The sequence below is a fragment of the Condylura cristata genome, unplaced genomic scaffold, assembly GCF_000260355.1.
Source record: "Condylura cristata isolate star-nosed mole 26May11 unplaced genomic scaffold, ConCri1.0 scaffold00013, whole genome shotgun sequence".
NCBI lineage: Eukaryota > Metazoa > Chordata > Mammalia > Eulipotyphla > Talpidae > Condylura > Condylura cristata.
In genome coordinates, this window is record NW_004567114.1 from 2313565 (window position 1) to 2325608 (window position 12044).

General features: G+C 66.0%; 1 protein-coding gene across 1 annotated transcript in view; it reads left to right on the forward strand.

The window, feature by feature from the left end:
• The first annotated feature begins 6558 nt into the window (after positions 1 to 6558).
• Positions 6559 to 12044, forward strand: part of BEGAIN (brain-enriched guanylate kinase-associated) — a 30941-nt gene continuing 25455 nt past the window's right edge. The window contains exons 1-2 of the mRNA XM_012724379.1: positions 6559 to 7143; positions 9760 to 9860. Of these exons, the coding sequence (XP_012579833.1) occupies positions 6559 to 7143; positions 9760 to 9860 (686 nt within the window). The remainder of the gene's footprint in view (positions 7144 to 9759; positions 9861 to 12044) is intronic.

Consider the following 12044-nt stretch of genomic DNA (forward strand, 5'->3'; position numbering starts at 1 on the left):
GCCCCCACCCCCTTCCGCGCGCCGGTCCTGGTCCGGGTGCCGGGTCCCACTGGCTGGGGCCGTACCCCAGCATGCTGCCTGCCTGCGGCAAGGGAGAGGCGGCTGCGGCCCAGGGCCGGGCCTGAGGGTCTGCGGTGTGCCGAGGTCCGCGCAGGTGGGGGCGGGCGGGCAGGTCTGGCGCCAGGCGAGCCCCAGGGGTGAGGTGTCCCGAAGGCCGGAGCTGGACGCTGGCCCTGGGGCTGCCTCTCCGATCGGCTGCAGCTATCCCCAGCCCCCTGGGCCTCATCCAGTACCTGCAGGCCAGGTGCTATCCCGCCCAGTGCCCAGGGGGAAACTGAGGCTAAGGGCAGGCCGGGGCTCCCCAGGGCTGCGCTCCAGCCAGCGTTCTCTCCCTGAGCCCCAGCGCGTTGGCTAGGAATTTCTGCCCTAGCGTTTCCGCTTCCTGCCTAGTTTGGAGGTGTTTCCTGCCTGCCTGTGCACCACCCCACCCCCACTGTGGTTCTTTTGGGGCAGGAACGGCGTGGGTGACACCCCGATTCTCTTAGCCAGCAGGGTGGGAGCAGAGTGGGCGCCCTGGAGTGAGAGGGGTGACTGAAGGAGGAGCTTTGCAGATGTGGAGCCCTGCTTGGCCAAGGTCAGCTGAGAGCCCTGGGGTCAGCCCTTGACCACTGGGCCAAGGCCTTGGGGAGGGTCTCCACTGGCCAGGCTCCTTCCCACAATGCCCTAGGTCTTCTCTGTGGAGAAGAGATGTCCTCAGAGACTGGACAGACTTTCCCTCCCTGGGCCCTCCCATACACCCCTCTCCACTCCCAGGCCAGGGGCACAGCCCCCATATACGCTGGCACCGGTCCCCACCAGGCTGGGTGTGGCGCTGCCGCTGGGGCAAGTGGCCATCGGAGGCGGAGCTGCCTGGCATCTGTGATGTGTGGGGCGGGGAGACAGCAGCAAGGACCCTGGCAGCATCCCCGAAAACCCTTAATTTTCCCGACTCTCGCTATAATCAGGGCGGCACGGAAAAGCAAGCGCAGTGGCAGATGTGGCTTCTCCCCAGCACCCAGCACTGGGCGAGGGGCGGCGGCACCGGGTAGGGCCCCTCCCGAGCCATTGTCTTCTATTTATAGATTCCTGTGCTGTGTCCCTTTCACCGGCAGAACCTGGAGCTGTTCTGCACCTGGGTGCTGAGGGGCGGGCAGACCTGCCTGGAACCTCGGCCAGGGCTGCAGGGCCAGGCTATGGGCTGCCAAAGGGGTGGGGTGTTCCAGGCTGGGGATGGGACGTGGGTGGGTCAGCGGCCGGAAGAGGCTCCCCACTCACTCTTAAAGGCTCTTTGGCACAGGACCTGGCCATGGCTGCTGTTTATTGAGCAGCTACTGTGTGCCAGGCCCAGTAAAAGTGCTTCATGCGTCATCTCCATGGCAACACTCTGAAGTAGCACCAGAACTCTAGTACTTAATGACCCGGATGGAGGGGTGGGGGGAAGGTGTGGGGAGGGTGGGGGAGAGGGAACCAGAGCAGTCCAGGAATCCACGTCTGGACACAGACCACTAGTGACTTCCCGAACCCCAGGAGCTGAGGCCTGGGGCAGAGTGGGCTTGGGTTGGGCGGGCAGCCGCGCCTGTGGAGAGGCCGGGCAAAGGCCTGGGGCGGCGGGGAGAGTGCAGGGGGTGCAGAGTCCTGCGGGAGTGTGGGGGTCAAAGCTGTGCCCGTGCAGGGACAGGTGGCACCTCCCCGTTGAAGCAGATCAGGAACAAATCCGAGGGTGACCACAAGCTCAGCAAGCTGACCGCCAGTGCCTGGGACCCCACGGAACCCCTTCTGCCCTCGAGCTGCTCTTTAGCGGGGTGGAGGCCTGCACGGCAGTGTGGAGCCTCGAATGCCGGCGCCTCCCCAGCCACTGATTTGCTGTGCGCCCCCCAGCAAGGCCCTGTCCCTCTCTGGGGCCCAGTGTCTAAGGTGCACCTCCTTCTTGCACCCACGGGGTGATCCCACAGCCTGCCGCCGGCCCTCACGCGGCCTGTGGCGAGAGGCTGCCCGGAGCTGGGTCCTCGACAGCACAGGAGTGTGCTGCCCATCCTGGGACCCCACCCTGTGTCCTGCACTCTGTCCAGTGTGGCCACTTAGGTGGTTCCGGCCTAGCCCTTCAAGAGCACAGTCTAGGGGAGACAGACCCTGACCAGGGCGGTGGGCGTTGGGGCTTGCCGGGCTTCCCCTGCCCCAGCAACGCCGGACCATCACCTGGAGGCTGCTACAGCCCCTGGGGCTGCCGGGTGGGTCAGCGAGTCCCGCTGTGAGCTGGCGGCAGCTGCACTCACTTGTTGGAAGAACAGGTGCGAAGCGAGGCAGCAGCAGGGCAGGGGCGCCTGGGCCTCCCCGCCTAGGGCAAGGGCCACGGGCGGTCACTCTGCCTGCCGGGGCGCGCAGGAAGATGCGTGCTCGGGCGGGGGGCAGCACTGTGGGGGTCAGGTCCGCAGTGCACGGCGGGAAGTAGCCGCAGGGCAGGCCAGGGGAGCGTGGGGAGGACCGTGGACAGAAGGTGGGGGTGGAGGGGTGGGGGCCAGAGTGGCAAATAGACGGGGAGCCTGTGGGTGGTGGAAGGGAGGTAAGGCGGGGTGGGCAGGCAAGATCCCCATGGGTGGGCACGTGGTGGGCGATACACGGACGGGATGTGATGGCTCCGACGCCTGTGGCCAGACGGCTGGATGCACGGACAGGGGTGCACGGACGGGGGTCTACAGTGGATGAGCAGAAGTCACAGGAGGCTGGGTGAGGGTGGTGCCCATCAGCGCCTGAGAGGACCAGGGGTGGGCGCTGAGAGGACCAGGGCATGCCCCGTGCTGGGAATGGCGGCTGGGGCCTGGGTGGCGCCAGTGAGGTGGCGGGTGCGATGCAGGCGTGAGGGTGGGGGGCAGTGGCCGCACGGCAGCGCCAGTGCGTGTTAGTAGCGCCTGGGCGGGTGCTCGGGCACCAGTGGACGCGCGTCGGTGGATGGGAGCGTGGGCGGGCAGGTGGGCGCCCGGGCAGGGAGAGAGCGGCAGGTCTGGTGTAGGCTGGTGGGCGCCGGGTGGAGGTGCGGAGGAGCGAGGGGAGCTCACGGCCCAGGCCAGGGGACGCCGGTCGGCGCACCTGGGAGCGCGTGGAGAGCGGAGCGCAGGGCGGCTGCATGTGCAAGGAGCTGCCCAGCTCCAGGAGGCCCAGGCAGGCGCCTGCCCACGAAGCCGAAGGGCTTTGGGGGGCCACCAGGCTCTGCGGGGGCCCAGCCTCCTGTAGATCCCAGGCCCTGGAGGGTCTGCACAGCCTGAGCGCTTTGGGGATGACGTGGGCCCAGTGGGCGGAGGCCGCAGCCACCCTCCAGGGTGCTCAGGCCAGCAGGGACACACCCAGGGCGTGGGTGTCACCTGCGTTTGTGGCAACGCCCAGACACTCAGCGACCCAGCTGTGAAGGGAGGGCCCAAACCTGCCCCAGCTGCAGGGAGGCGGCAGGCCGGGTCGGCCATCTGCTGGAGAAGAAAGATGGTGGGGGTGGTGGGGGCCATCGCTGGGGGACGGGCTGGTGGGGGTGCGGCGTGGCCAGTCCTTCTGCGAAGCAAGTCAGCATTCAACAAGGTGACGCAGGAGGTGCTTAGTGGACACCCCCAGCCCTGCCTGTCCTGTGGGGGCCCCGTCCAGCCCCAGGGGCAATGGGACGTGTGTCCTTCCTGCCTTGGAGCTCCTGAGGCCACCTTTGCACCCCTGGGAGTCAGGTGGAGGTCTGGGAAGCTGAATGCGTGACCTTTGGGGTTCCACCCCCGGTCGGTTGCTTCTGAGTGAACCTCAAGGTTTGCTCCCTGAAACTGCTCCTTGTAGCAGAAAACATCAGAGTTTACGGCTGACCTGCTTCCCGAGGCCTGGCAAGGATTCAGGGCGATGCCACGGGGGTGGCGCCCTGGGACACGGGGCGGGGAGGAGCCGGCTGCCCTTGAGGGGGCAGGCGCTCCCACCTAGGTGAGAGGTGGGTGGGCCCACTGCCGCTGGCCAGGCAGCATCCAGGGGCCTCGGGCCCAGGCTGGGAGCCATGGGTTGTTATGGCAACGGGAGCTGGCCTGATGCTGCCAGCAACTCCGGGAGAGGCTCACGGGACCAGCTGGCCAGGGCCCCCACAACCCGCCTGTCCGGCACACTAGGGGACTGGACACAGCCGAGCCCGGGCGCTGGTGAGCCTGCGGTCCTACTGGGCGCCTGCCGTGCTGAAGGACCAGCTCGAGTCCCCTGGAGCCACTGCCTGTCTCTGCCGGGGCTGGGTACTGCTGTCCACAGGGCAGCTGGTGGACACTTGCCCTACCAGGGTCCTGTTGGGGTGACGGGGGTTGGCCTGCGAGTGGCTGGCTGAAGGCTCCTTCCCAGTGCTGATGGAGCAGGGGCCGGGAGGCTGCCGCTGGGGAGGGGGACCCCGGTTTCCAGGACCACCCACGTGGGGGCTGCGGGCCGGGGAGGTGGTCTGTGTGTCCCCTCAAGAGCCTGGGATCCCTGAGCCCACACTCCCCTTCCCGGCGCCCAGCAGCCCAGAGCCTGCCTCGAGGTGGAGCTGCTTGTAATCTACAGCCTGAACCTTTGATCACCCACTGGCTCACCCACCGTCACTCATTCATCCACTGAGCAGCTTGCGCACAGAGCTGGCCAGTGGGCATGGGGGCGAACAGGGATTGAAGCTGTATGCTATGGTTGGGGGGTGTCGTGACAAGAGCAGCTTACTGGGGTGTTGCTGGGAAGCCTGGTGTGATCTAGGGGGTGAAGCGGGCCCTGGAAGTCGGCTGGGGGTCAGGTGAGGAGGGGGGCAGGCCTGGGGCAGGCTTGCTAGCAGAGGGAACAGCCAGTGTAGAGGCCCCGAGACGGGCAGAGCTGGGGGAGGCAAGGAGCCGCGTGAAGACACAGGGCCGTCGGGGCCTTGCAGGCGAATGTGCGGCGGCGTCTGGTCATCTGGCCCGGGACCTTAAAAGGCCGTGCTGTGTTAGTGTGGTGGGCCGAGCTGGGCCGGTATTGGGTGAGGGCTTCGGGGAGCGTTTTGCAGGTGTCCAGGTAAGACATGGTGGTCCCAGGGAGCAGCGAGGTGATGGTGGGGATGGAGGAAGGTGATCAGGGTGAAGGGGTGATTGCCAGGCCTGGACGCTAGGCGTGGCGCTGAGAAGGGGAGAAGGCGGGTTCCGGGCAGTGCCCATCCCAGTCTGGGAAGCTGCGCGCACCGCGTCCTCAGGCTTTCAGTCCCCAGAGGAATGCCAGCCGAGCGCAGGGAAGAGGCATCCCGGCACTTGATGCGAAGCCTCTGGCCCTGCACGCGGGCAGTGCCCAGCTACGAGCAGGCAGCGCCTGAGGCCGTGCCAGAGATGCTGCTGTGGCCACCTCTGACCCCAGTGCCTGTCAGCCCCCCCCCCAAGTCCTGCCTGGACCCCTGTCTTCCTGCAGAGCTTGGGGCAGGTGCGTCCCTCAGGCAGAGGAGAGCAACAGGCCCGGCCAGCCCTCCCTGGGTCAAGTGCCCCCAGCTCCCTACCCTCTGACGAATCCTGGCCCTCCCTGTGCCACAGGCTCTGGCTTCGCACATTTGAGCAACTGCTGTTCCTCCCCTCAGTCCCAGGGGGCCCCCAAGCGGTTGCCCGCGGCTGCTAGTGACAGTGGAAATAAACACGGCCAATAAAACACAGGGTGGGCCGTTGTCCCTCAGGTTAAAAAAGCACCAGAGGCAGTGGTCCGAGGCTGCTGTGATGACCATTCGGTCGCCAGGCACCCAGATTCCTGTTCCCTTCCTGCTCTTCCATCTTTTATATGTGGCTTCTGCCACAAGCTTGCCTCATGGCGCAAAGTAACTGCCGCATCTCCACCCATCACACCCATGTTCCAGGTAAGACGCAGGCAGATGGGGAAAGGCAACAAAGAGCACACAGGCGAGCTGCCTGAGCTGCTGAGGAACTCGCCGTGGCACCCTCGGCTGCTGTGAGATCTCTGCTCGTCCTGGCTTCCAGAGGAGCCTGGGAAATGCAGAGTTGTAGCTGGCCATCTTGCCTTCCAGGATAAAATAAGGGCCCTGAGTAGGGAGGATGGGCGAACAGCGGGCAGAAGCCGTCTCTGCCCGCCCTCCCCTTTGGCCATCAGGGCCATCCTGGTTTCCCTGCTGTGCCCTGTGGCCGTCTCTGGCCACTTGCCTCGCCATGCCCCGGCGCCCACTGCCCTTGGAGACGAGATAGGAGCCACTGTGAGTGGATGTGTGAGGCCCGCCCAGAGCCCCTCCCTGCACCCAGCAGGTCCTCACTCAGTGCAGGCTGCACCCCCGCCCCCCAGGCAGACACGGAGCCCGGACATGACCTTCGCCTCGCTCGCACTTTCTAAGCCCTGAAGCCAAATTCCCATTTAGTGAGAATCAATGGCGGGTGGCGGGCCGTCCTGCCACGTGCTCTTGGGTCGATGGGCATCCAGCTGATCTGAGCTGCCGGGCAGCCCTCCCAGGGAGGGCAGAGTCCCAGCCCCGTGGGCGAGAGCAGCGGGGGCCAGGGCGGCGCTTGGAGAGGCTTGGCCTTGGCCTGAGCAAGGAGGATGTTCTCTGGGGCCGGCACCCCAGCCCAGGGCCCGCGCCCCGGCAGCTCCTGGCAGGGGGCGGGGGCCCCCAGGAATGAGGCACGCAGAGCGGACTTTCAGAGGCACAAGCCGAGCCCCGACCCCGGTCGGAGCCCTGAGGCCCAGACATCACAATCCAGCTGGGCAGCCCCGCCTGGCCCGGAGGAGTCACGGGCGGCACCTGGCCTGCCCGTCCCCCCGGAGCCCCCGGGCACAGGCGCCAGCAGCCCCCTCGCCTGCCCGGGCCGCCGGCAGCAAGCCAGGCCGCCCTTCTCCAGGTTCCTGGATGAGGTCACCGTGCGGGTCCTGGCCCCCGAGACCCTAGAGGCCCTCCGGGGACCCAGAGGCCACAGTCCGGAGCCCTCCCCAAGTGCGAGAGGTCCAGGCCTGGCCCAGGGACCCCTCGCACGGGCTGTAGGCCCAGAGAAGATTCTGGTCCTCGGCCCCCCGCTGGCCAGCGAGGCAGCAGCCAAGGGTGCGAGCAGAGTCCAGCCAGGTCAGCCTGTGGAGCCCAGTGGCCAGCAAGGAGGCCACGCTGCCTCCCCCGGGAGGCCTCCCAGCCAGGTGAGTCAGCCGGCCTGTCCCCTTGCACAGCGGGCCCGTTGTTCCTTCCCTCCCCATTCTATATGCCATCGCCCGCCAGCCCTGCCTGACCCCTCCAAGTCCCCTCATACCTGTTTTGTAAGACGTCTAATTAGGAGCGGCTGTTAGCACCAAAGGAATGAATCTCTAAGGTGAAATTTCTGACTCCAGAGCTGGCAGATGAGGAAACAATAATAGCAAGATAATACCAGCCCACAGCGCACTGCCGGGCCCTTGGTGGTTCACCCCGGGTCCAAGTGATCACCCCCTTGAATATCTGAGCCTGACACCTCCATGTGCAGAAGGGTCACAGACCCTCCCTGTCCCGCTGCGTCTTCCCAACTACACCCACCTCATGGAGCTGCAAGCTGAAGCTGCTGCCTGCTGCTCACCCGGGAGGCTGCAGACCTCCGCGGAGGGATCTTCGTAGCCTCAGCACCCCGGCCACACTCCCACGCTGGCCTCAGACAGGACAGACAGGTGACCAAAGATAAGGAAAGACCCGTTTAGCTGTACTGGTAGATGGGGTGGGCAGCTCGCGACAGGGGCAGCTGGGTGGGCCCTGGACTGGCCTCACGGGCTGTCGAGGCATGACTCCTAGCACAGGACTGGGGTCAGGGCCCCGGGCTAGGTTGGCAGGGATCTGAACCAGGCCCCTCCCAGGATGGCTGCCCTGCGGGGAGGGAGTGCATCTTAAAGGCAAGAGCTGGACGGCAGACCCCTCCCCACCCCGCAGCACCCACACAGCCAAACCTTAGAGCCGCTGCCCTAAGCTCTCCAGCCCAAGCCCCTGGGCCGCCGCAGGAGGATCAAACATCCACTCCTGTGCAGAGGAAGGGGCACAGAGGGTCACTCAGAGAGGCTGGGGCTGGGTCGGACTCTGCTGCCTGGACTTCGCTGTCCCGGGGGCCAGCAATGAGTGGGGGCCCCGGAAGCCAGCTGGCCCCTTCCCCGGGCTCGCCCTGGCTGGGCCGTACTTGGCCAGGACTGTGCAGGTTGTGGGACTCAGGTCAGGGCTTGCCGTCCACTCTGTGACGTGGGACAGGCCACCGCCCCTCTGGGCTTCGGTTCCCAGTGGTGAGAGACAGTCGCGGGGGCGGTTTTTCCTTCCCTTGTCCCATGCGGCCTCCCAGGGCCTGGTGATCTGGGACCCGCCTCTCCACCGCACTGAGCTCAGCACGCCACACAGACCTCACTCTGGGGACCCCATGACAGGGGCCAGGGTGATGCTGGGGCAGGAGTCCTTCAAGAGGGAGTGGTCCTGCACCGTTGCCCAGGCCCCTGGGTGTCTTCACGGGTCAGGGAGGAGCGTGATGCGGGAGGGGCCCAGTGCTCCAGCTGATGGTGGTGAGAGCCCCTGGCCCCACCCTCCTGGCCTGGACCCGGCTGTGTCGCCAGGGAAGCTCCCAGAGGGGGGAGGGGCTTCAGGGACTCCTGGGCTCCCGTCATCAACCCGAGAGCCCTTGGCCAAGGACGATGCCTGTCGCACACACACGTTATCCACCTTGGGGCGTGCTGGGGCGGGCCTGGGGTTTCAGTCCTCCCCCTGCGCCGTCGGGCTGTGTGGTCCTGGGCCCACGGCCCTCCCTTTCGTTGTCTAGCAAAGAAAAAGTCACCATGGAAGTTTCGTGGCGCCCCCAGCTGTCACTGCCCGGTGCCAGCTCTAACTCATACTAGAGTGTGAATGACAGCCTAGCCGCTTCCAGAGCACAGGGGGGCAAAGAGGGCAGGAAGCACCGGCCCCAGAAGGAGAGGCTGGGGGCTCTGCAGCACCCCACCCAGTGGGGCACCACAGCCCCCCCCCCGGAAACCCCCAGCCCTGCGGCTGGATTCTGTGCCTGGGGCTTTCCCCCAGGGTGACCTGACTAGTCCCTACCCGTAGGACAAGCCTGGGTGTGAGGGGGGCCCAGGTGCCGCTGAGAGGGGCACTGCTTGCAGCTCCCTACTGTTGCCACGTGGGAATGTGGGCCGCGGTTGCCAGATCTCCCAAAATTTCAGTAGAAGCCAAAAATATGGATTTTAAAATGTAAACTCCCAATTTTTACATGTTGGCTCCAATGTTTTTTAAAAAAAATTAAAACCCTCTCGCGGGCCAAAGTCGGCATGCCGGCGGCCCAATTTAGCTCTGGGGGGCCAGTTTGCAGCCACCACCCGGCGCAGACACACCGGCCCGAGGGAGGGAGGCCAGCCTGGCCGCAGGGTGGGGAGCCCACAGCAGCCAGGCCAGGGGAGGGGGTCCCCACCTGGCTCGCTCAGGCAGCAGCTCTCCTGGGGCAGATCCCTGCTGGTTCCCACGATCGCCCCACCCCCAGCCCTGTCGTGGGGTGCGGCTCTAGCCCCTGCAGGCTCTCAGACACCCGAACCCTCCTCCGAACCCCAACCCACCACTCACTGCCTTGGCCACACCCTGCTTGTTGGGTGATCTAATGGGGACCTCTGGACCTGAACCCCACCTCCTCCCCCGAAGCTGCCTGCTGCCCAGCCCCCGCCGGGACCTGGTCACCTCTGGCCCTTCCTCGCTCCCAGCCCCACCAGACCCCACCTGCTGCACCCCTCAGCCCAAGCTCACCCCTGAGTGCAATCTCCGCTCTCTTGCAGCCCCAGGGGCCTCCAGCGCTTCGGGGTCGATTAAAGGCCTGCCGGAACCCCCACTCGGCCCTTGCTCCCTACTGGTGGCTGGATGCCCCTCAGATCGCCAGGTACCCCACTCTGGGGCCTGTCCACCCACTGGCTTCCAGTCTGCCCACTTTTCATCTTGACAGTTCAAGTGGCGAGTTGAGCCCCCCAGCCCGGCCCTAGGTGCCCATCAGACATGGCGGGGGGCAGGGCAATGCTCGTGGCGTCTCCCGCTCTCAGAGAACACCAGCGCAGTGAAGCCAAGCCTATCTACGGCTGAACCCCTCCAACAAGGCACCCCAGGATCCCGCCTGAGGAGCGGCTGAGCTGTGGGCTCAGCCTGGCCTGAGGTCATAGCACAGGGGGGCCAGTGACCACATGGGCCGTGAATGGCCACCCTCTCTGCTCCCCATTCTTCTGCCCATTTCCTCCCGTGAGGTGGGAGATCAGGACAAGGGGAAAGTGAGGGAGCTGGAGCCAGAGAGATCCCAGGGGCTGAGCACCAGGGTTGGGGGCCACTAGGGAGGGGCGTCCCGTCCTGATGTCACCGGCGGTGGTAGGCGGAGCTGAGACCAGAACCCACTGTGCCTGGACACAGCGCCCCACAAGCCCATCGGACCTGGACCCCTCTCCTTCTCTGCGGTGTCTGGAACCGCCAGGTCCAGGGTAAAATGGGCCCCAAGCGACTGGGCAGAGGCCTGGCGCCCGGCAGCGAGCAGAGCAGGGCTGGCGCCCGCTGAGCTGTGCACACGCCACGCCGGTAACCGGTGGCCAGGCGCGCTTCGGCATGGGAAGAGGCCCCGGGGGTTCTGGGGATGGTGGGACTGGTGATTGGGCCGGGAGCGGCCCCGGTGGGTGGGGGCAGGTGCCCTCGGCTGGGGACTGAGCAGGTGCTGCTACTGCAGGCCTCCACGTGGCCATGGGGCGGACACTGCGGCCAGGCGGGGGCCTGGGGCGCTGCAGAGATGGACACCAGGGCCAAGAGCAGGAGTGGCCTGAGGCATCGTCTGCTGGGGAGCGGGTTTGTGAAGGTGTGGGTGGGGCGCTGGGCGGAGGGGGAGGTCCTGAGGCGGAAGGGAGCCCGGGGCTTGCTCCAGCCCGCAGGGGGCTGCCGGTGTGGCTGGTGTGTGCTTGATGGGGGGCTGGGGGTGGTGGCCAGGCGGGGGGCCCGCATGTCACCAGTCTCTTCTAGAGCCCCTCTGTGGAGGAGAAAGCCCAGACAGGCCTTTTAGAAGAGCTGAAACATTCAATATCAATAATTAACACTGGCTTTTTAAAATTAAATTTGAATACATGGTTATTAATTTGAGACCAGCTCCCTGCCACGTGATTCACTCTGAGTGACCGGACAAGTGGAGACACAGGAAGGGTGTCCCCCGCTTTGGGCAAAAGGCCTCTGGGGAGCGGGGTATTGCCCAGCTGGACCCATCTCTCTGTGCTTTGCTTCACTTGTCTATAAAATAGGGGTGACCACTTTCCTAGGGCCATGTAGAAAGCATATGAAGGGGGGAGGGGTGCCCTCATCATCACACTTCCCTTCTGCTGAGCGCGGACTCCCAGGACTGTGGGGTCCTTTTCTCAACCGTTAGCCGCTGAGGGGCAGGGATCACCTCATCGGTCACCCCTCCCTACCCAGAGAACTCAGCCCAGACAGAATGAGGCATGAGGCGGCCTTGGTTGACGCTGGAACTCTTGGGGTTTGGGGGCTGGGGCTGACCCCCTGGGCTCGGCTCCTCCCACCCTGAGCAGGCCCTGCGGAGGCCTGGCCCACTGGTTCCGGGGTGCCCTGGTGAAGGGACAGGGCTCCTGCCAGAAAGGGAGAGGCAGGGAGAGCTGTGGGCCGGCGCGGGGGCTCCAGGCATGCAGTCTCTGTGGCTGTTGAGCGCCTGCTGTATGCCGGGATCTATCCAGCGTGCTGACGGCCATGGGACCTGGGACGGGTGGGCCTGGGCGGTCATGGGGGAGGTGTCGGCCCAGGGGAGAGTGCAGAAGAGCGCCAGGCTCATGGGCTGGACAACTTCTAGAGCCCGGGATTCTGCCTGGCTGCCAGTTCCCGCCCTTCGGGGGTCACTTCCTTGGAAAGTCCCTGCCCCGGCCCAGCCTTTGCAGCCCGCGGGTGCAGAGGGGCAGCCCAGAGGACCTCCGTCCCCTGCCCCGACCCCCGCTTCCAGGTGAGGAAACTGGGGACCAGGAGCGTCCCAGGAAGGCCTGTCCGGGCCGCGGGGAATTGGGGGCCCGGGCCTTCAGGTCGGTGCCGGCGGCCAGGC